We start from the raw sequence: 20283 nt of genomic DNA on the forward strand, positions 1-20283 counted from the left end.
AACAATTTTCACAAGTTCCTCTGCTTATTGCATTGCTTTCTTGGGGTCCTATTAATTGCAGGCATGTAACACGATTTATTTCTTTAACACATAGATTAAATATGGTGCAAGTATACAATTGCAAGCAAGCAAAAGTTTCTAGATAATATTGTGCATGTCATTGACCATTGAAGTAACTCTCTCAAAATGTTCCATTCTGTAGCTTTATACAATGAAAAGGTTGGAGTGAATGAACGGAAAAGAAAGCGCAGAACAACCATTAGGTAATAAATAATGCAGCTGGATTCTGGCTTGGGCTTTTCAGCCTCGGGAAACACATGTACAGCACCTTGAGTATTTCCACCTGTAGGATTTGGCTGTTCAGAGCAAAATGTGCCCCCCCGCCCCCCCGGGGACTAGTACCCTCAGCTTCACAAATGCATAGCAAAGTAACACTTATCTAGTGTCTACATCAGGGTGGGCCAAATGATAGATCAGGGTCTACTGTAGAACTCTGGATAACCTGCACTAGATTTGCAAGGTTTTCCTACTTCCAGCTGTTTAACCATAACAACTAAAAGCCTCTCTCTGGCTACTGAAATGAGGCAAATGTGGGATGGGCTAAAATGGGAAACCAGCAGTGGATCTTTGTGTGAAGAGGCTGAGTGCTCAGTTCTGGTAATGAAAACAAATTTCTAGGCTAAGCATGTGCTGAGAGGTACCTTTCAATTTTAAGTGTGTGTTGTCCCACTGAGCCATTATGCAAACACTTGCCTCCAGTTGTTAGTGGATCTAGTAAAAAACAACAAAGGTAGATTCCACAAGCCTGAAGTCAGGAACATCAGGACCTTCTAATCAGAAGCAGAATTCTGTAAAGATGCTGCTAGTGCTTTCATATCGAGCATATAGTATAACACTGTCCTCTTGTGGTCAAAACTAATGGTTACACCATTCATTCATTCAAAACATTTGTATTCCGCCCTATATCATTAAGATCTCAGGGTGGCGTAGAGAGAAAATCATTTTAAACAGTATAAAACAATAAATACTTTACACAACTAAAATATATTAAAACATTAAACAAGCTAATACCAATTAAAATCTAAAACAATAGACCAGTTAAAACATTGTGCTACTTTAAGGAATGCATTTAGCTCTCAAAGGCTTTGGTAAAAAGCCATGTTTTTACTTGGTGCTGAAATCAAACCAGTGTCTGCGCCAATTGTGCCTCTAAGGGGAGGGCATTCCACAACTGGGGTGCCACAGCAGAGAAGGCCCTCTCCCACGTCCCACCATAGTATACGTATGTCTCGCAGTGGTGGGATGCAGGAGGGCCCCTCCAACAGGTCTCAGTCCTCTGGCAGGCATATATAGGGAGAGGTGCTCCCTCAAATATCAAGGTCCCAAGCTGCTTAGGGCTTTAAATGTCATCACCAAAACCTTGAATTTCGACTGGAAGCATATTGGCAGCCAGTACGATTCCTTTAAAACTGGTGTTATATGATTTTTATGAGATGTTCCTGCCAGCAGTCTAGCTGCTGCATTTTGCACTAGCTGCAACTTCAAAGTTGTCTTCAAGGACAGCCCCACGTAAAGTACATTGCAGTAGTCTAATCGGGAAGTTATCACTGCATGTACTACTGTGGCTAGGTTATCCCTGTCCAGGAAAGACCATAGTTGGCAGATCAGCCGAAGCTGGCTCCAAGTACTCCAGGCCACGGAGTCCAGTGACAGGGACTCCGTGGGCTCCAGTGACAGGGATGGATCTAGGAGTACTCCCAAGCTACACACCTGCTCCTTCAAGGGAAGTGCAACCCCATCCAGGACAGGTTGCTTACCCAATTCCCGGACTTGGGAACCATCTATCCACAGAGCTTCCATCTTGTCAGGATTTAGCTTCAGTTTATTGGCCCTCATCCATCCCATTATAGCCTCCAGGCACTGGTCCAGCACCTTCACTGCCTCAGCTGACTCCGACAACAAGGAGAAACAGAGCTGAGTATCATCAATGTACTGGTGATACCCCACCCCAAAACTCCTAATGACCTCACCCAACTGCTTCATATAGATGTTGAACAGCATTGGGGATAGAACAGAACCCTGTGGCACCCCACAGCTTAATAGCCAAGGGATAGAACAGGAATCCCCCAGTACCACTCTCTGGAATTGGCCCTGCAGGTAGAAGCAGAACCACTGTAGCACAGTGCCCCCAACTCCCATCTGGCATAGCCAATCCAGTAAGACAGCACAATGAATGGTGTCAAAAGCTGCTGAGAGATCCGGGAAGATCAACAGGGTAGCACTCCCCCTGTCTTTCACCTGGAGTAGCCTGTCAGTCAGAGCAACTTTGGCTATTTCACTGCCATGCCCTGGCGGCCAGGCCTGACACCTATGAGAGGGAATACTTGTTTATGTTCCTATTTGCCTTTGAAAGAAATATACAACACATTTGAATACTCTCACACCAAATAAAAGCAATTTCAACTTTCAGAAGCACTTATAGTATGCCCAGTGGATAAAGCAATAATGTAATCTGATAACTAAGGCTGATCTGAAGGGGATGGTGATCTTTGCAGAAATATGATTTTGTTTATTGCTGTAAAGGTATTTGGCCATTTGGAGCAAGAGAAATGCTGATTCAGGAGACATTGCCCTCACTCTCAATTGGCTTCATCTGCCCTCAAGGACATCATCAAGTTCGCTATGTGATCCCTGATTGGCTGGGATTGCTCATGTGACCATTCCTGGAAAGACAATATAGGGAAAATGTCAACAATTGCACCAAAGCAAAAGCTGAGGGGGAAATAACAGCTGCTAATAGCAATAAAAAGGTGACAATTCGCATAATTTAGAAGCTTTATGATAACTATTTTGTCCTCTGAATTACTTTCACCCTGGGTATCAAAATAGGCAAACATTTAGTTTAGCTCTAGTGGTAACCTACACACAGAACTAGCTAAGCCACCTCTAGTTTACCTTGTTCTGTTAGGACCACCATTCTGGATTGCTTGTTCTTTGAGGACCACCGTATTTTGTGTACATCCTAGCACATTCTGCACTCTGATGCAGCTCTACTGAACACATTACCAAGGGAAGAGGATGACTGCTACATAGTGCTGGATATTGTTAGGGATGCATAGACTCTGTTTCACTGAGACATTTGGGCTATAATCCTGCATGCTTTCCTGGGAACTAATTGGGGATTATTTCTGAGTAGATTGCACTGTTATCTCATTGAAACAGAATGCTATTATTCAGGGCTGAGTCTTTGTTTGAGGGTTATAAAGATACAGAACAGTGAGATGGTTCAGTAAGAGTTGGCAACTTTGCTACTTGTATATGGCAAGTGCAGCAAATCAACACAGTAGTATGTTTATGTGCCATACAACAACGAACTAGAGGCATGATCAGTTAGGAAAATGGGATTCTTATGTTTTTCCTAAGGAAGGTTTTCACCAAATTATGTTGGGCAATTTACCATTTTATTGAAGTTTCCTAATTTTTCAATACCAATTTGGAGGCTCCCCCTCCCCTTCTATTTTGTAATTTCTGCTGCCCGCTGTCCATTCCCACTAAGACTCTTAAGCACAGTTATGAATATGAATGAGAGGTTTTTTTGCTGGTACTCTGTACCTGTCTGTTTCTGCCCACTTGTTTTATGGAGTACGCTCAACCCGTGTGACAGACTAAATGTGATTTCCACGCTTTTTCCAATATTATTCTTGTATGAGAAACATTCCATTTGAAATGGCCCATAGTTTCCATGCATGTGAGATAGCTGTATCAGGGATATGACTGGAATATTACATTTTTCTTCCTAGTATTGCTGCTAAAGAAGCCCTAGAAAACCATTTTGTGGAGCAAAGCAAGCCTTCATCTCAGGAGATCATGAGGATGGCAGAGGGGCTCAATCTGGAGAAGGAAGTGGTGAGAGTTTGGTTCTGCAATCGAAGACAAAGAGAAAAGAGAGTGAAGACCAGTTTACATCAGAACACCTTTAATTCCATTATTAAGGACCACCAAGAGTGCCAGTAGAATTCCTTCTAGAGATAAATGGCTTTCTTGACTGCAACACTTTGAAAACTAGACTTTTTTTCCCAGAAAAAAAGAGAAATAGGCATAACCCAGAGCATGCAGTGCTTGCCAGCTTTACAAGTTTGTCAGGTTTAATCATAAAATAATCTTCAGTATGTTTTACTCTAAATATTATGCACATCCCTAAGAGATATAGTGCCTTCATGTGGCAGCTCCTTGCATAATCAGTGCATTAAAGTAATACTAAATATATGGAAAATGGACAAAGCAGGTAACTTTCTACAGACTCTGGAAGTATATTTCCTGCTCTGAAGACTGCTTGGCCCATTTTAATATTACCATCAGCTGTGCGGGTAGGTGTTGACTTGTTCCTGGTGCAAACTGAGAAGACAGGTAAACATCTGACCAAGTAAACATACCCACCATAGAGAGTCTTATTTTATTGCATCAACTCATTAGTGCCCTTATATACCTTGCACATATTATATTATTGCTAATGAGGGGGCATTACACTATCTAAACATGGATAGGGAACTTTTTTCAGCTTAAGGGTAACATTCCTTCATAGCTAACCTCCTAGGGGCTACATGTCAGGGGTGGGTTGGTGGGGGACCACACATATACACACTCTCTCTCCCCCTCCCCCTCCCACACACCCAGAGAGACAGAGAGAGAGAGAGAGAGGGAGGGAGAGAGGGAGAGAGAGAGAAACCTGTAAAGACCTGAGAGCTACTTTATGGGAATAGTTATTCCAAACAAAAGGTTCAGTTCAACCCATCTGTGTGATATAACTGCTGCAGACATGCTTTAATCCACTGGTTCATAAAAGACACCCATTAAACCACTACTGCTCGGCAAGTCTGTGGTCCCTTTCCCAGAAAAGGCTGGGAAGGGGACAACTGTAATAATAGGCTGTTGCTGAGTGGCTCATAGCATTGGGGAGAGTGTTGACTAGTCTGTAAAAAGGGCACCACTGTGCAGCTGTCAGTAGCATTAAATGACCAGCATGAACAAAACGCAGCGGAGCTGAAACACCAATACTGCATGCAGTACCCTACCTACTCCTCCCCATATTGGCACCTGCAATAATCTCTGCTCAGCAGACAAGGGTGGGTGTTCTCTCACTTGTAATCTGCATTTTGGAAGATCCATAAATCCTGAAGTGTAAGCTCTGAAGCCTATTTTGGTAACCATAGACTACAAACACTCCTTTTACTTTATATCATGTTTCAATCCACAGACTACTCAATCTGGACAGATACAAAGATGGAAGGGATATTTAAAAGCCCAAGGCTATGGGAAATTCTGCTGACTTCTATTTGCTACAGTCTTTTAATCCAAATACTCTATTAGTGCCATGGACATTAACTGAACTAGCTGAACAAGTTACAGCATCAAGCCTTTCCCCCTGCAGGAATGTGATTTCAGAGGAAGGGAAGAAAGACTACAAGAATTAAGAGATTTCTTGCGGGGGTGAGCAGGATGGAAAAAACTGTCAGCTCCTACTGCGGCCAGACTTATCTGTAGGTTGATGAGCACTCTTCTAGTTGACAGGGCCCTTAACTCAAAAGCTGCTTAAAGTAGCTGTGGCCTAATGAGCAGAGCTTTAGCAAACAGTGAGGGCCCCTGCTGGTTAAAATATTGCCAATAATTTTAATATGGGAAAGGCTTATAGAGAAGACCTTGTCTACACGTCTTAAATTCATATTTAAGCTTCTTCACTGTAAGCAGAAATCAAAATGCAAAGGTAGAGAAGCCCAATGAGGATCAAAAGCTTTCTTGTACCAAAAGGAAGTTGGCCCAATGAGACATGTTCCTTATCCTACTTTTGAGTCATACCTTGGAATAAACATGGCAATTATCCCTACAGTGGTTTATACAGCAAAGCCAAAGTGTATTAGTTTATAGAGCTCATTCCAAAAACAGCTGAAAGGATCATGGAAGTAGCATGTACTGTGCATATCTTTAAGGGGCCCTTAATAACAGGCCTGAAAGATGCAACCCCTATCAGCAAAGGCACAAGGCTTGATTCAAACAAGTACTTTGCAAACACCACTGTGATGTTAACTAAAACATTCAAAATGTTGTATTGTCTGGGTGCTGTTCAGTAGATTTAAAAAAAAGTAGGAATTGTTAGAAAAACTGGGTAATATTCGTTATGTTGTGTGATGTTAATTTGTCATGCAGATTTCTTGTGTTCTTCAGTCGTTAAGTCGTGTCCGACTCTTCGTGACCCCATGGACCACAGCACGCCAGGCCTTCCTGTCCTCTGCTCTCTCCCGGAGTGTGCTGAAGTTCATAGATTTCTTGTATCTACCAGTTTAAAACCTTCAACATAGCTTATTTCTAGATTTTTGTTATCCTTAAATTAGTTGAGTGTGGAAGCCTTTGAGAATATACATTTTCAGAAAGAACAACAGTTATACATACCTACCATTTCCACTGTCCTAGTAAGATTGATTTTGTGTTTTTATTTTGGATTGGATCCAAACTTAGTCATACTTAGAGCAGGCCTATTGAAATCAGTGGGACTTTAGTCACTAGCTTAAATTTCAGTGGGACTATTCCAAGTATGATTAAGTCTGGATTCAACCTTCTGTTTTCAAATTTTAAGGATTTTTAGAACTGGATGCTCTAGTTTCTGTTTTAAGGTGCCATGAATGGTCTCCAAAAGACAACCATACTATTTGTCAGTAGCTTCTTTTTTTCCTGGCAGGGCACCTATGCTTTTAACAGCTGCCTGACACACTTTTATGTTTAGGAGACAAAGATTTCCTGGTGTGGAAGTAAAGCTATAGGGAAAAAATGTTAGTTGTTCGATGACTGCTTGTCAAGCAGCTATTAGAGGACAGGAGCACTATTCTAAAAGACATTAACAACGCTGTTCACAAGTGAAGTGAAGATTGTTTTACCGAATGCAATAAATGTGAAATGGGAGGAAAGAAATGGACATCTTAAATCTGACATCATAATTAAAGAATCCAATGGTGGCCCAGCTGCCTAATGTTTCATTCAGGGTGCAGTCCCCCATGCCACTGTTTTCCTTAAATGTAACCCTTCACCACTGCCATAGTCCAAATGAACTAATGTAACATTTGTAATACTTTGGCTTTCCCACTGCATGAATTACTTCACTGATAATTTATACTAATTTTGTTTGTTGCTATTTCATATATGCTTTCTGCAAATACACTGGATCAATTTATGATTTGCACTCTTGAATAACATCAAGGATATGAATGCAGGACAGCAAAGTTGCTTACTAATATTATAAATATATGTATTTCCCTTAATTTTAAAAGGTCTCAGCTAGTTCTCTTATGCTCTTTTACAGCACAATTCTATACATGTCTATTCATAAGTAAGTCCCATTGAGTTCAATGGTGCTTACCCTCAGGTAAGTGTGTATAAGATTGCAGTCTACAGCATTGATTAGTGAATGCTTTTAGTTTGTTCTTCAGTAACATACAAAATTAAATCTATCAAATGAAAATGGTGCCGTAGGGGCTAAAATATTTTATTTGAATTCTTTTTTTCTTTTCTTTTAACAAAATCCGTAATAGGAAAACTTACCCAAAGTAGCCATAGTGCCATATAAAGTCTATTTTATTTAATTACAAACCCCAATTGTGTATGTACTTGAGTATGCTTTGACTTGAGTATGTTTAATCAGAAAAATCATAATTATATTCTAAAATGGAGACCTAGGCTCACAAATATTGCTGCTGGTGCCCTATTCTAATGCAATATATGGTCAGATGATACAGTCACAATAATGTCTTTGTCTCAATAATTTCTTTATCAACAATCATTTTCTTGATCATTGGCATTTATATGATTAGTGTTACCTCCACAATGCAGTTCAAAAGGAGAAGAAACCTTTCTTCACATCCTGCTGTAATATTGCTACACAGTTAATGTGAATTATATTTCCTATAATACATCAAGATATCCATTATTTTACTACATTAGGTGCAATTTTAAACCCAAGTAAATGCATTCATTTCAAATACACAAGCATATAGCATTTCAGTAAGTGAGTAAGAACTGGATATAACATAAAACAAACATACTACATCGGATAATAAAGCATATTTTCAAAGGTAACACTGGTTCAATGAAAAATGCTGCATAGTGGTATGTACAAAAGCTATTTCAGGGAAGAAAAAAAAAAGCTTTTCCAGGTGTTAAAGTAATTTACATACTTTGTAGCAGCAGTTGCAGTTGAGTTCACATAACTTGCAGTGCTATGTAAGTTGAGATAATGGCTTAACATTACATTTTTCACAATTCAAAGCTTAATTAAAAGAAACCAAGCACTATATACACAAAGGCACAGATGTCTCTTCAAGTTAGCTGTTACAGTACAATGGAAGTTATTCAGTACTTTCCTTACAACCAATTGTGCTAACACAAAATACTGTTATTTTGCTTCTAGAAAGGTTTTACTACTAATTGGATAGTAGTATTGTACCAAAATCTTGGGCTATGTCTCATTGTAACACATGGTTGAACCAAGAATAATTTGATAAAAAGGTGCTTAATAAAAGGCTACCTAAACTTTTATATATCCTTCACCTGAAGATGACAACTGCCACCTTCCAACTGAAAGAAAAAGTGAGGTTTCATTTAAGTCGTATCATAAATTAAAAAGTTCCTTACTGAACTTGCAGTGGATACATAAATGAAAACAAGAAATGCTACTTGCAATAACTTAAAGAAGGTTACAAACCCAAAGGAAAATGGAGTGTTTGTCAAGCAAAGTACTTTTGGGAGAAAAAGCTAAACACAACCAATCCAAATTTAGACCATATGTAACAGATAGTCCTGTTTACAGTAGATCTCAATTTGGTCAAGTGTATACAAATTCTGCATCACACACTCTTTGAATTGTTCTCTCTCAGTTGATTGCAACTATAGTTCTTCCTCTAAAATTTATTGTCAACAGTAATGGCTTAGGCAAGGTTTGTAAAGAAATTTGGTTTATATTGAAACCTGTGTTGAAAGTTCGTGTGTAGTAATTGCAGAAGGCAGGCTGCATGTCACTATGAGGTTAATCTACTCCCAGGGCTTTGAGCTGCCGTTCAATCTCTTCATCTGAAATTGTGGCACTTTGAGATGTAGATGCAGATGGCATGCCTCTGGCAGCTGAAGGAGCCTTGGCCATCTATTAAAAAGAAAAATGAGGAAAAGCTTCATTTAGGCAACCAAAGTAATTCACAGCAGTTGGGATGATAGCAGGTAAAGACAAAAGGAGAGCTACTACAAAGGGTGTTTAAAATGTAGGGGCAAGGGGAGATTACTTTTCAAGGATAGGGGGAAATAATTCCTTCATACTTTTCCAGATATTTCAATTCCAATTTCATCAAGGACTTGGTTCACAATATCCTGACTTTCTTGTTCTTCATCGGAATCATTGAAGATATCATCCAGGGTATCATTGACTTTAAAGAAAAATGAAAAACAGAGGTTTATTAGTCCAGTAACTGTAAAGCTATATCCCAATCTTCCATACCACTTTTATGTCCCAGATACATAAAAGTTCTGCGGTTGGCTTGCCTTGCAGACCATTTGCAGAGAGTTTGGGCATTTGTCCCTACCAGTGATAACCAAAGAATTTCAGTCAGGGATCATGGAAGCAAGCAAGCCCCCTACAATCCTTGGCTGCCTGAGAACATTTAGCATGGTCAGTAGAAACCCTAGTCAATAACCCAGAATATCAACCATGGGTTAATTCACGTTCTACCTAATCATATCTAGAACAATCTACAGTTTGGATGTTTCAGAGAACTGTGGTTAGTTCTAAAATGAAAGCAGAAAGCTTCAATCCCCTGTGTGAAGGATGAAGTAAAAGCAAACCATGATTTAGTATTACATCCAAACTGGGCTGTTTTGTTGCTCTTTTAATTTATTTGCATGTTGTACTTAGTTAGGCTTCCTAGGCCTCTATCATCGTACAAGAGATAGGCTTTCATCACCATGCTGTGACTAGCAACCCCTGCTAGATGCAGTGCAACAGTGCACTTACATAGCACAGAAGGGGTGGGGGTGAAAACAGGCAATAGATGGATAGGACTGGGGAGGATTCATCATAGCATTATCAGAGTATTTTGGCCTCCATAGAATCAATGATGATGTTGTTGGTTTTATTGTCGGCTTTTATTGCTATTTAATTGTGTTTATGTTTTTAGTGCCTTTAATATTTTAACTGTTTTTATGTATTTTATTGCTGTGAGCCGCCTCAAACATTATTGCTGTGATTTGCAGTTGAAGTCCTTACAATTCCAAACTTGCAATGTGATTTGCACACCAAAAAGAAGCATTCACCAGGATAAATACATTTGAAAAATGTGCATTAAAATGCGCACTTTTGAAAAATGCCCCAAAATCCGCTTTAATCAATGGGAGAAGAAGGCATATATTTCAAAGATGCGCACAACTGATGCATACATTTGGAAAAATATGCACACATTTCCATGCAAAAAACCAAAAAACAAAGACCGTAAAAAACAAAGATCAGACACAAGATGGAATGAACTTCGAGATGGAATTTGGAGAACCTCAATGAGCTCAAGATTTGCTTGTTCCCCATATGACCCACACGTTTCTTCTGCTGTTATTTCCAGTCACTGATTAGAGATAAGAGGGTATTTAAAGGCAGTTAAACTTTAAATATCCTCTCTGAAATACCGTGTATAGAACTGTTGCAGCATGGCGCCTTACTCCTGAGTAAATATGCAGAGAATGGAGCTGTGGTTTGCAGGCTTGAAAACTGATGCAATGGATAGTCATCATGGATAGAATTGAGCTGTGGCTTGTATGTTTGGTGGGAAAATGTCCAAATTTGTACACACTACATGTGTCCTTGGCCCTGTGCCTTTAGCCCCACCCATTGCTGGAATGTGGCTCTTGAGACCTTTCCCAAACTGGAATTTGGCACCCTTGCCAGAAAAGGTTTGCTACCCCTGGCCTATGCCACTGTGGTACATACTAAAATAACCTTTTTATTATTTTGGGAAACCTGAACATTAGAAGCAGAGTAAATAAGGAAGACTAAGCTAAAAATGTATGTTCCTGCAATTAATAATTTCAACAAAAACAGTTTACACACAAACCTAGTGTGTAAACATGGTGACTTGACATGGTGTGTTTGGAAAAATATACATAATGAAAAAAACATAACTTACTCATTTCTTCAGTCATTTCCATTTTCATGTTTTCTTTCTGGAAGTTTTGCATAGTTTGCAATGTCTTCTGTGGATCCATCTTTTTATTAACAGCTTGCATTGTCTGGCAATATACAAGATAGTCTTGTGAATATGGAGGTGTGACCAAATAGTGAAAACAGTACAATACCATTTACAGATTTTTAAGGTGTTAAGAGAGAAAAAATCCTAACTTATAATTACTACAATTTCCTTGTGTAATATGGGGCTAGGACTAGATAGCATACTGGAATGCACCAGCGATCAATCCTTTTGAAGTCAGTCTAGTCCAGGCCAGTCTTCCTAAACCTGTTGCCCTCCAGGTGTTTTGGACTACAACTCCCATCATGCCTGACTAGAGGCCATGCTGGCTTGGCCTTATAGGAGTTGGAGTCCAACACATCTGGAGGGTGCAAAGTTGAGGAAGACTGGTCTAGCCAATTTAAAGATTTTCCAAATGCCTAATTTGCTAATAGCTATTTCTGATATTGTCCTGGTTTGGACACAACACCGAACTACGGCTTAGCATTACATAAAACAGCCTTGGACTTGTGCACTGTCCCATCCCTTCTCCTCTTCCGGTGCTGGTACAAGATCAAAAGCTTTTGTTTTGATTTTCAGTTAACTGTAGTTTGGTGTTATGTGCAAACTCTAAACTGTAGTTAATCTTAATTATAATGTATTGAAACAAGCTAGGTTCATAAACCAGTTTGAAGTTGGCTTCCTTTAGTAAAATGTAATTAAGATAGAATTGTCTCTTCCTTGAAGCTGAACCAGAGGGAAGGGGGAGCTGACAAGCCCAAGGCTTGTTCAAGTAATGCTAAACCATTTTTAGTGTTAGTCTGAACACAGACATTGCTGGAGGAGTGAAACATGTAGAACTGAAGTGAAACCTCTAACCTTATACCTACACATTAACAGAATACTCCTCTTTACCCACAATTTAGAGGGAAAGCAACAATTGAGAAACATTCTTCCTGGCCCTATAAAACTTTACATCAGGCTTGTAGTTGGACACTTGCCCACTATGAAGCTGCCTTATATAACTTGTCTAGCCCAGTAATGCCTATTACTGGGCTAGACGACTGGCAATGGCTTTCTAGGTTTTCCCAGCCCTGCTACCTGAAATCTCTTAACTGGAGATGTTGGGGATTGAACCTGTAACCTTCTTTATGCAAGGCATGTGTTCTGCCACTAAGCTATGACACCTCTGCCCTATGACAAGTAAGAATTGCCTCCATGGGATCAGGCTGGGATGCAAATTGGGAGATGGTTCTTCTTCCAATTTCATACTGCTACACATGCAGCGGAATGTGGCGGAAGACCTCCAATGCTGTAGAGTGGACTGTACAATTTCAGACTTCTTGTGAGAGAGACAATTTTTACTGCTTTCCTATGTACCAAGCTTCCTACAAGTAAACAAATTAGCACATCAGGTAGAAAACTTCTATTCCAGCTAATTCCCTACTGTGCTTGTTTTCTAACTGCAGTGAATTTTATGTAGGGGAGCATTAAAAAAGTCACCCAGACTAAGTGATGGAGTGGATGCTCACTTCTGACAAGATGGAAGTACTGTGGGTGGATGGTTTCTTGCTCTTGGACTGGGTTTCAACCTGTTCTGGACAAGGTTGCACTCCCTCAGAAGGACAAATATTGCACCTTGGGGGGATTCCTTGATCCAGCTTTGTCACTTGGAGCTTAGGTGTCCTCAGGAGCATGGAGTGTTTTTTATCAACTTAGGTTTATACATGTGGCAACCTTTCCTCGACAGGGATAGTCTAGCTACAGTGATCCATGCTCCGGTAACCTCCTGTTTAGACTGCTGTAATGTATTGTATGTGGGGCTACCCCTGTAAATGGTTTAGAAGATGCAGCTGGCTCAAAATGCTAAGATTCTAACTGGAACATGCTGCTGGAACAGATTTCACCAATTTTGGAGGAGCTTCGTTAGACACTAGCACATTTCCAAGCCTAATTCAATGTGCTGGTTTCAGACTTTAAAGCCTTATATGGCTCGGTACCACTGTACCTTTGGGAACACCTAGTCCCACATCAAACTGCTCAGATGTTAAAACCTTCTCGTGAGGTCTTTCTCAGAAATAAGGCAAGTGATGTTCAGCGAGAGGGTTTTTTTAAAGCTGTGGAGCCCTGGTTATTGAACCCCTCCCCAAAGTACTACAACAGGAGCCTAGTCCTTTAAGTGCCAGGCAAACCTTTTCTATTTTCCCAGGCTTTTAAACTAATTTTATACACTTTTAAGATATTTTTAGTACATAGGAACAGTTGTAGGAGCATCCAGGTCTTGAGCAAAGTAAAAAAGCAGCACACTAATTTTTAGACTACCACATAAACCTATGTATACTGGGGAGTCAGCTCCACTTGGACTTACTTTGAGTAGACTGTTTCTAATTTATTTATAATGTTTTGTAGGCCAGAGCCCACTTTGTCATACAAAAAGTACTTTGAGCATACTGTCCATACTTTAGAGTGGAGAATAAGAAAGAAAAGTTCCATGTTTTAGAAAACAAGCCTGTGGTTCAGGCTTCGCATGTTCTCCAGGACTTTAGAATCTAAAGCTAAAACCCATTAAAAGTTGTTTCTGGTGCAGAGTAAGGAGCTACTATGTTGTTGATTTTTAAGATATGTAAGGGCTTGCACTGAGACAGCTTAAGTCGAAAGATGTTTTCTGTATCGCAGTCCAAGCATGCAAATCCTGACTCAAATATACTGGCTGAAGTTCCACTAGCCCATTTACTTTAGTTTATTTGGATGTTGGGAAACTATCTTCAGACCCTTGCTTAGCCTTGACTCCTCAGTATTATCTCACACAAGTCTCTCTGTGTCTCACCCACACTCTCACCATCGTTAGGTTACTGTGAGGCTAAGTACTATCCCTAAACCTGTCATAGAAGCCATGGAATATAAACATGACAACATGCCACACAGATCTGTGAGCCATATATAAGCAAGCATGGAATTTATAAAACTGCCAACTCAGTTGGGGATATGAGAATAGCAATAGAACCTGGATCATCAGACAAACACTCCTTGGAGACTTATTTGCAAGGTTGTACAAATGCCTTTTAGTTGGTTACATATTGCCCCTTCTTTAATGCATTTGCCAGCTAAATACGATATTTAGCTGCTTTAGCAAGCATACTCTATGAAAGCTACAGTTTCCCTATAAATTGCAAATGTGGTCCTATTTATACTTCATGTAACAAAATATTACATTACTGTTAGACTTATGCAGAGTACTTTTCAATTAAAAACAGTTCCCCATGAGCAGCATTTGAGATATTTAAGCCTAATTGCTTACCTTTGCTGTTGTTGACATTGCTCCTGCCATCTTCATCTGGGAGTTCATCAGTTTTGTCTGAGTAGACATGGATGTAACTTTTGAACTAACTGCATAAGTTCGAGTTTTCTGTTTTCTCAGCTGCACAAGCTGTTTTGCTAGAACCTTGCAAGCTTCTTTGTTTCCTGTCTTAGCCATTTTCTTTATTTCCAATTCCTATTGATTAAAAGAAAGCTCCCTTTAGGTTGTATATACTTTTTTTTTTAATCTTTTAGCAATAATATAATAATTTATTCAGTAAACAGTCACAGAAGCACATCCAATATGATCCATCTTTCCCAAACAAATTAATTTAAGACAAGCAAGAATCCTAACTAGAGAATGAGAAAAAACTGTTTTCAAAATCAAAAGCTACAGAGTACAGGCAATAAATGGTGCTTTGAGGATTGATGAACTGTTCTTTACCACAATTAGAAGGTTCATCTTCTAATCACAGCATGTTTTACAAGGGGCTCACTATGCTTTGGGGATAGGTTTGCAGATGGCCATCTTCCAATGCCACTAGGCTTTACTATGAAAAAAGCCTTAAACTGGTTTTCAGTCATCACAACTTCCTACCCCCTGCACCTATCCTGAAACTGCAGGTTTCTTGCCTGGAGACACTTCTAGGACTGGTGCTGTTTTCATACAAGTTGTCCAAAAAACCATTTGGGGTGGGTGGGTGGAGGGAGAGGCAAGGGAAAAAAAAAAAAAAACAGGAATCCACCCTCCCAATTTGAGGATTCTCCTCCCACATAAACCACTGCACCTATCCTTCTGTAACTTTGCAGGTTTCTTACATAGGGCCACCTCTATGCTTTCTCTCATTTTCAGAAGAAAGCTCCACATGGAACATAGGGGGATAAGCACATCCTTTTTTGATACCTTCAAAATGTAATGGCTGCTCTTTCACAAAGATCCCTGCACCTATTCAGCTGAAACCTGGCAGGTTCGATCCTCTCAGAAGCAGCAACTATCCCTGCCCAGAAATTAAAAAAAAGGTATTGGCAGTTCCCTTAAAAAAAGAAAAAAATATATAAATGTTATACACCCATTATTCTGACATTAGGTTGGTGTAAGCTACCTAATGGGCTACGATGTCTGAAAATATTATCTACTTCTGACAAATGGACTGTTTTTTATTTCCCATGATAGTCAGTGGGAGGCACAAAGCCTCCGATTTCAAAATCTCGACTCAGGTTCAGTACCCGAGTCAAAGTAGAAGGCCTTCATATTAGTCTAAGCAGAAGTGGGCTGTTTTCTAAATTCAGATCCAAGTCTAATCTTGTAGTTGGTGCACACCTCTAATGAACTATAGTTCTCTGATCTACTTACCAGCTGCTTTTCCTGTCTTTCCAAAGCTGCTCGATCTCTTACTATAGCCCGCTGTGTACCTCTTAGCTCCTTATTTTGTTCTTTAATTATATCTGAGACACAAAATATTCATAGTTAGTACTATAGATAAGGAAAGTGAGGAACAGATATACAGTTTATTAGATGAAAGCACATTTCCCTTCCTATAGCAATATTACTGACATCTCAAGAACAGAAATATTTTCAACTACTAGGATAATGAACAAGACTTGGCCCTCTATTAGAGAATACATTTTATTACAAAATTTGTACTAGTATCTTGAATTAAAAACATTACAACCCCAAATTCACTGTGCCATCTATAAAATTTACTTTAGTTTATTTGGATGTTGGGAAACTATCTTCAGACCCTTGCTTAGCCTTGACTCCTCAGTATTATCTCACACAAGTCTCTCTGTGTCTCACCCACACTCTCACCGCCCAAATAATTTTTTTTTAATTGCATGTTTCGGTTTTTTGATACTAAGGGTTCAATCCTATGAACTTTTAGAGAGAGAAAAGCCCTACAACTCAAACCATTCCCCAGCCAGACATGGAATTGTAGGACCTTTTTCTGTCTGCATAGGATTGTAACCTAAAAGAGAAAAATGTTAGCCTTGTAGCATGCTAGGGAATTATAATATACACACAACATTTTATTGAACAGGATCTAGACAGACCGGGCTGGATTATATCTCTGAAAAAAGGAATAATGAACATACATAAATAACAAAATAAAAAGAGTAATTCTATTAAGTACAGCTTTTCCCTTCACAATACTATATATGACAGAAGAAGCCACACCTAGTAGCATTTTCTATTTATTTATTTATTGTATTTATATCCCGCCTTTTTTCCTCTTGCAAGGAACCCAAGATGGCTTACATTATCCTCCTCCTCTCCATTTTATCCTCACAACAATAACCCTGTGAGGCAGGTTGGGCTGAGAGTGTGACTGGCCCAAAGTCACCCAGTGAGCTTCCATGGCCGAGTGGGGCCATGGCCGAGTGGGGCCATCTCCCGGATCCGAGTCCAAGGCCCAGTCTGGCAATCCTAATAAGAATTTAAACAAAATTTGATTATGTAAACTGAGGATCCCCCAGCCCTTCAGAGCAGATGGGAGGGGGCATGCAGGAGACTGCAGGGAGGGGCTTCCTTTGGAAGTCAAGCATGTCTAGTTTTATTTGAATTACATATGCATCAGAAAGAAGCCTTTGGATCCAACCTGTGTTACTATTTATTTTTACTCTCTATTGCTTGAGCATAACTTTTTCCATTGTACTGTACAAATACAATAAATAATTCCCTCCTTAGTATGGATTTACTTCCATTGCCATATTGTCTGTCCTTAGAATTATAGTCTTTTCATAAGTTAATCATCAGAATTTTCAGTATACAAGTGAAATGGTATAGCAAAGCAGACTATGACCTCTTAACTGTGACCTTCTATGTTTGAATACTAGCATTTTCAATTGTTACCATTTTTTCTGTCATTCTATTGTTGCAAAAGGGGCACTCTCCATCACAAACCTTTTAGGAAAAGGTTACCTTTTAAAGTAGTATTTATTCCCCATCTTGATCCCCTGCTCAAGAAATTTCAACAAAGCATGAACAACATACTGTCCCTCTAGCACAAAAGTTTTCAGGGAATTAACACTTAGTTAGGCCTTGTTTTTAAAAACTTGCCTGTTAGCCGTGGGAGACAAAGAATTCCATAAAGGTGTGTGAGCAGGCTGGCAGAGGAGGGATGGATCTCTCAATCCCTCTTCCATCAGTCTGGTAGAAGGCTTTTTTTAAAAAGCACTACCCTGCTTAGAGGATAGTATCCTGCATTTCCTTGCTGGCCGCAGAGGAGGGGCCTTCCCCTACTCTGAGACCAGCATTGAAATGCAACTTAGAAGGCTAGTAAACGCTTTTGCAACCTAGTAAGTTCTGTGGGCTTATTTACAAAGCTGGCTTTGTTTCTCTTTTAACAGGTAAACACTTCAAGTTAGGTTGCTTTCTTCCACACAGAAAGAGTATATGAATATGGACCTAGTGCATATATAAAACTGAAGGTTTCAGTGGCCTATTTTGTATGGGAATACATTTGCTCAGAAATGCTATTGGCAAACAGAGTTGGAACTCTCATTTCGATAACAGAACTGTTTCATATAAACTGAGCAGTTGTGTCTTATCAGATGAGAACACTTGCAATTACTTTTAAAACTCCTTTCAGACCACAGAGATACCACACTTTGCAGACCGGCAGCAGCAGTTATCCTCTCCTACTCAAAGAAAAGCAAGCGACATTCCTGTGAACTAGAGACAGAACTATGGCTTCTACATGGAATACAGTTTTTTAAATTATAGGACTGCCAGTCAAAGATTACATTTATCTATTCCTTCATAAAAAAAGAAGTAGTACAGTTTTTGGACTTTTTATGCCTGAAGCAGTTTCGAAGTAGCACACAATAAAGCCAAAATAATTTATTTGGAGTTGGACACAGACATTTTCCCCAGTTTATATAGAGAAGACTAGTCTTATTCTATTAAAAATCCCATTTCTTTTGAAAATGAAACATTCCCAAAAGTAAGTTTCCATCTTGGTCCCACAATCTAAAGAAATCAACTAACAATAAAGATAGGGTGCTGCTGATGCTTCCTATCATCTAGACTGTCAAAAATGAATAAGGCATGAACTGCAACCATAGATTTATTTTTAAAGCTTACATTAATCCTCCTTGAAAGAGTATTTCCTTGCCACATTTCCAAGTCATACCAGAATTAATTATTTCAGCAATAAGAGGTGCTGACAGGAAATGTTTTAATATGTGTTAAGAGGCATGTATACTGCTCTTGCTCTCTCACGCAAACACATACACAACCCCTCTGATGGATGTGTTACAGGCAATGGAGTAATTACCTTGGAGGGAAATCAAGATTGCCCAAATCACTTCATTCAATAATCACAGCAGTGCAACATTCACAGTCAAAACACCATTCTCAGAGGAATTACTGTATAATTCACAATCCACTGTAACCAGCATAGACATACTTATGTAGTAATTAGCAAAATCCATCAGGCTTGATTTGAATTGGGACCAGTAATTAGGAGAGAAAATGAAGAATGCTGGGGTTGCGGGGAGAGGTTCCTATCTCAAGTTTTATATTAGAAGTCCTGCTCTGTTAAGGTAGCAAACATATAATGAAGTCTGATGTTGAAAACATAACTATCAGATTACTTCAGATAACTGAATGATAGTTTTGTAAATGTATCTTCACCCCACCACCAATCTCATTTTCCAGGGCACCGTTACCTTTCAAAAGCAATGCCTTCTAAGGTGTGTTAAGCAGCATTCTCAAAACAGCAGAAAATCAATTTACCAAATTAATGAATGATATATGAACCAGCACGCTGGCTTCAAAGGTTTGCAAACTACCAAGCAATCCTAGCCCCCACCGAAGGCTAATCAGGGAGACTACGATGGGGTATAGCAGTACTGCTAACGGAATGGACCAAAATGGAGTGTTCCAGGAGTGGGCTTGGATCCAAAGTCCCCTTGGTCCCAACATGCCTCTGTACTGGGCCCCTTAACTATGCTGGCCTAAAGCTGGTATAATTAGTTTTCTTCCCACTGGTTTCAACGGAAGGCGAAATGCTGACAAAAGAAAAGGAACCACCGGTTACAAAACCTGCAAAAACTGTCCATCACCTCCCACCCTGGCTGCAGCAAGCCAGAAGGGCTGGGAATTTGGTGGATCTCCTACCATGTAACATCTTCCCCCACCCCCTCCCCGCCCACCAGGATTGCTACATATCTAAAGAATAATTTATTTGAAGTTTTAATGCATTTTAATGCCCCTCCTCAGCCAAAAAGGCTTCCAGAGAAGCTTACGTATAATCAGGCAGTCCCTGTCCACAGGCTTATGATCTAAAAAGACACGACACACAAGGAAACAGGAATGGGGAAGGAAGAAGGGAAAAGATTAATTCGTTTAGTGTAGCTGGTGGAATGGCCCTGCTCTCCCTCTCATCTTAATCCATACAGGCTGCTGCAATGGGTGCTGGTGATTAAGGGCTCAATCCTATCACGATAGGCGTCCGCCTCCAAACTTGGAGGCGACCGCCTATCCAATGCAGGACAGGAGCAGCATGGAGGGGATCTTCCCCTCTGTGCTTCAGCCGCTCTGCATTCCGCTGTCTATCCGTCGGAAGTCGGAGCAGGGGGTTAGACACCGGATGACGCATAAGAAGTGTCAGAACGGCACTTCCGCCTTCCCTACCCCGTGAAACGCCCCATTTTCACTGCTCCACACTCCTCTTACGAGTATGGAGTGCAGGGCCGATCCGTGCTGCCTACGAGGCAGCGCAGGAGGGGGTGGAGTCCAAGG

General features: G+C 40.0%; 2 protein-coding genes across 2 annotated transcripts in view; one reads left to right on the forward strand and one right to left on the reverse strand.

The window, feature by feature from the left end:
- Window positions 1-8164, forward strand: part of POU1F1 (POU class 1 homeobox 1) — a 24354-nt gene extending 16190 nt beyond the window's left edge. Inside the window, exons 5-6 of the mRNA XM_084843490.1 lie at window positions 203-263; window positions 3801-8164. Of these exons, the coding sequence (XP_084699616.1) occupies window positions 203-263; window positions 3801-4014 (275 nt within the window). The 3' untranslated portion in view covers window positions 4015-8164. The remainder of the gene's footprint in view (window positions 1-202; window positions 264-3800) is intronic.
- CHMP2B (charged multivesicular body protein 2B) overlaps window positions 7506-20283 on the reverse strand; it is a 19769-nt gene continuing 6991 nt past the window's right edge. The window contains exons 2-6 of the mRNA XM_084843492.1: window positions 15892-15983; window positions 14539-14733; window positions 11202-11304; window positions 9352-9458; window positions 7506-9181 (exon numbers count right to left, since the gene is read on the reverse strand). Coding sequence (XP_084699618.1) covers window positions 9068-9181; window positions 9352-9458; window positions 11202-11304; window positions 14539-14733; window positions 15892-15983 — 611 coding nt within the window. The 3' untranslated portion in view covers window positions 7506-9067. The remainder of the gene's footprint in view (window positions 9182-9351; window positions 9459-11201; window positions 11305-14538; window positions 14734-15891; window positions 15984-20283) is intronic.

This window comes from Heloderma suspectum, chromosome 3, assembly GCF_057233095.1.
Source record: "Heloderma suspectum isolate Gila_16-S chromosome 3, 16-S_ref, whole genome shotgun sequence".
NCBI lineage: Eukaryota > Metazoa > Chordata > Lepidosauria > Squamata > Helodermatidae > Heloderma > Heloderma suspectum.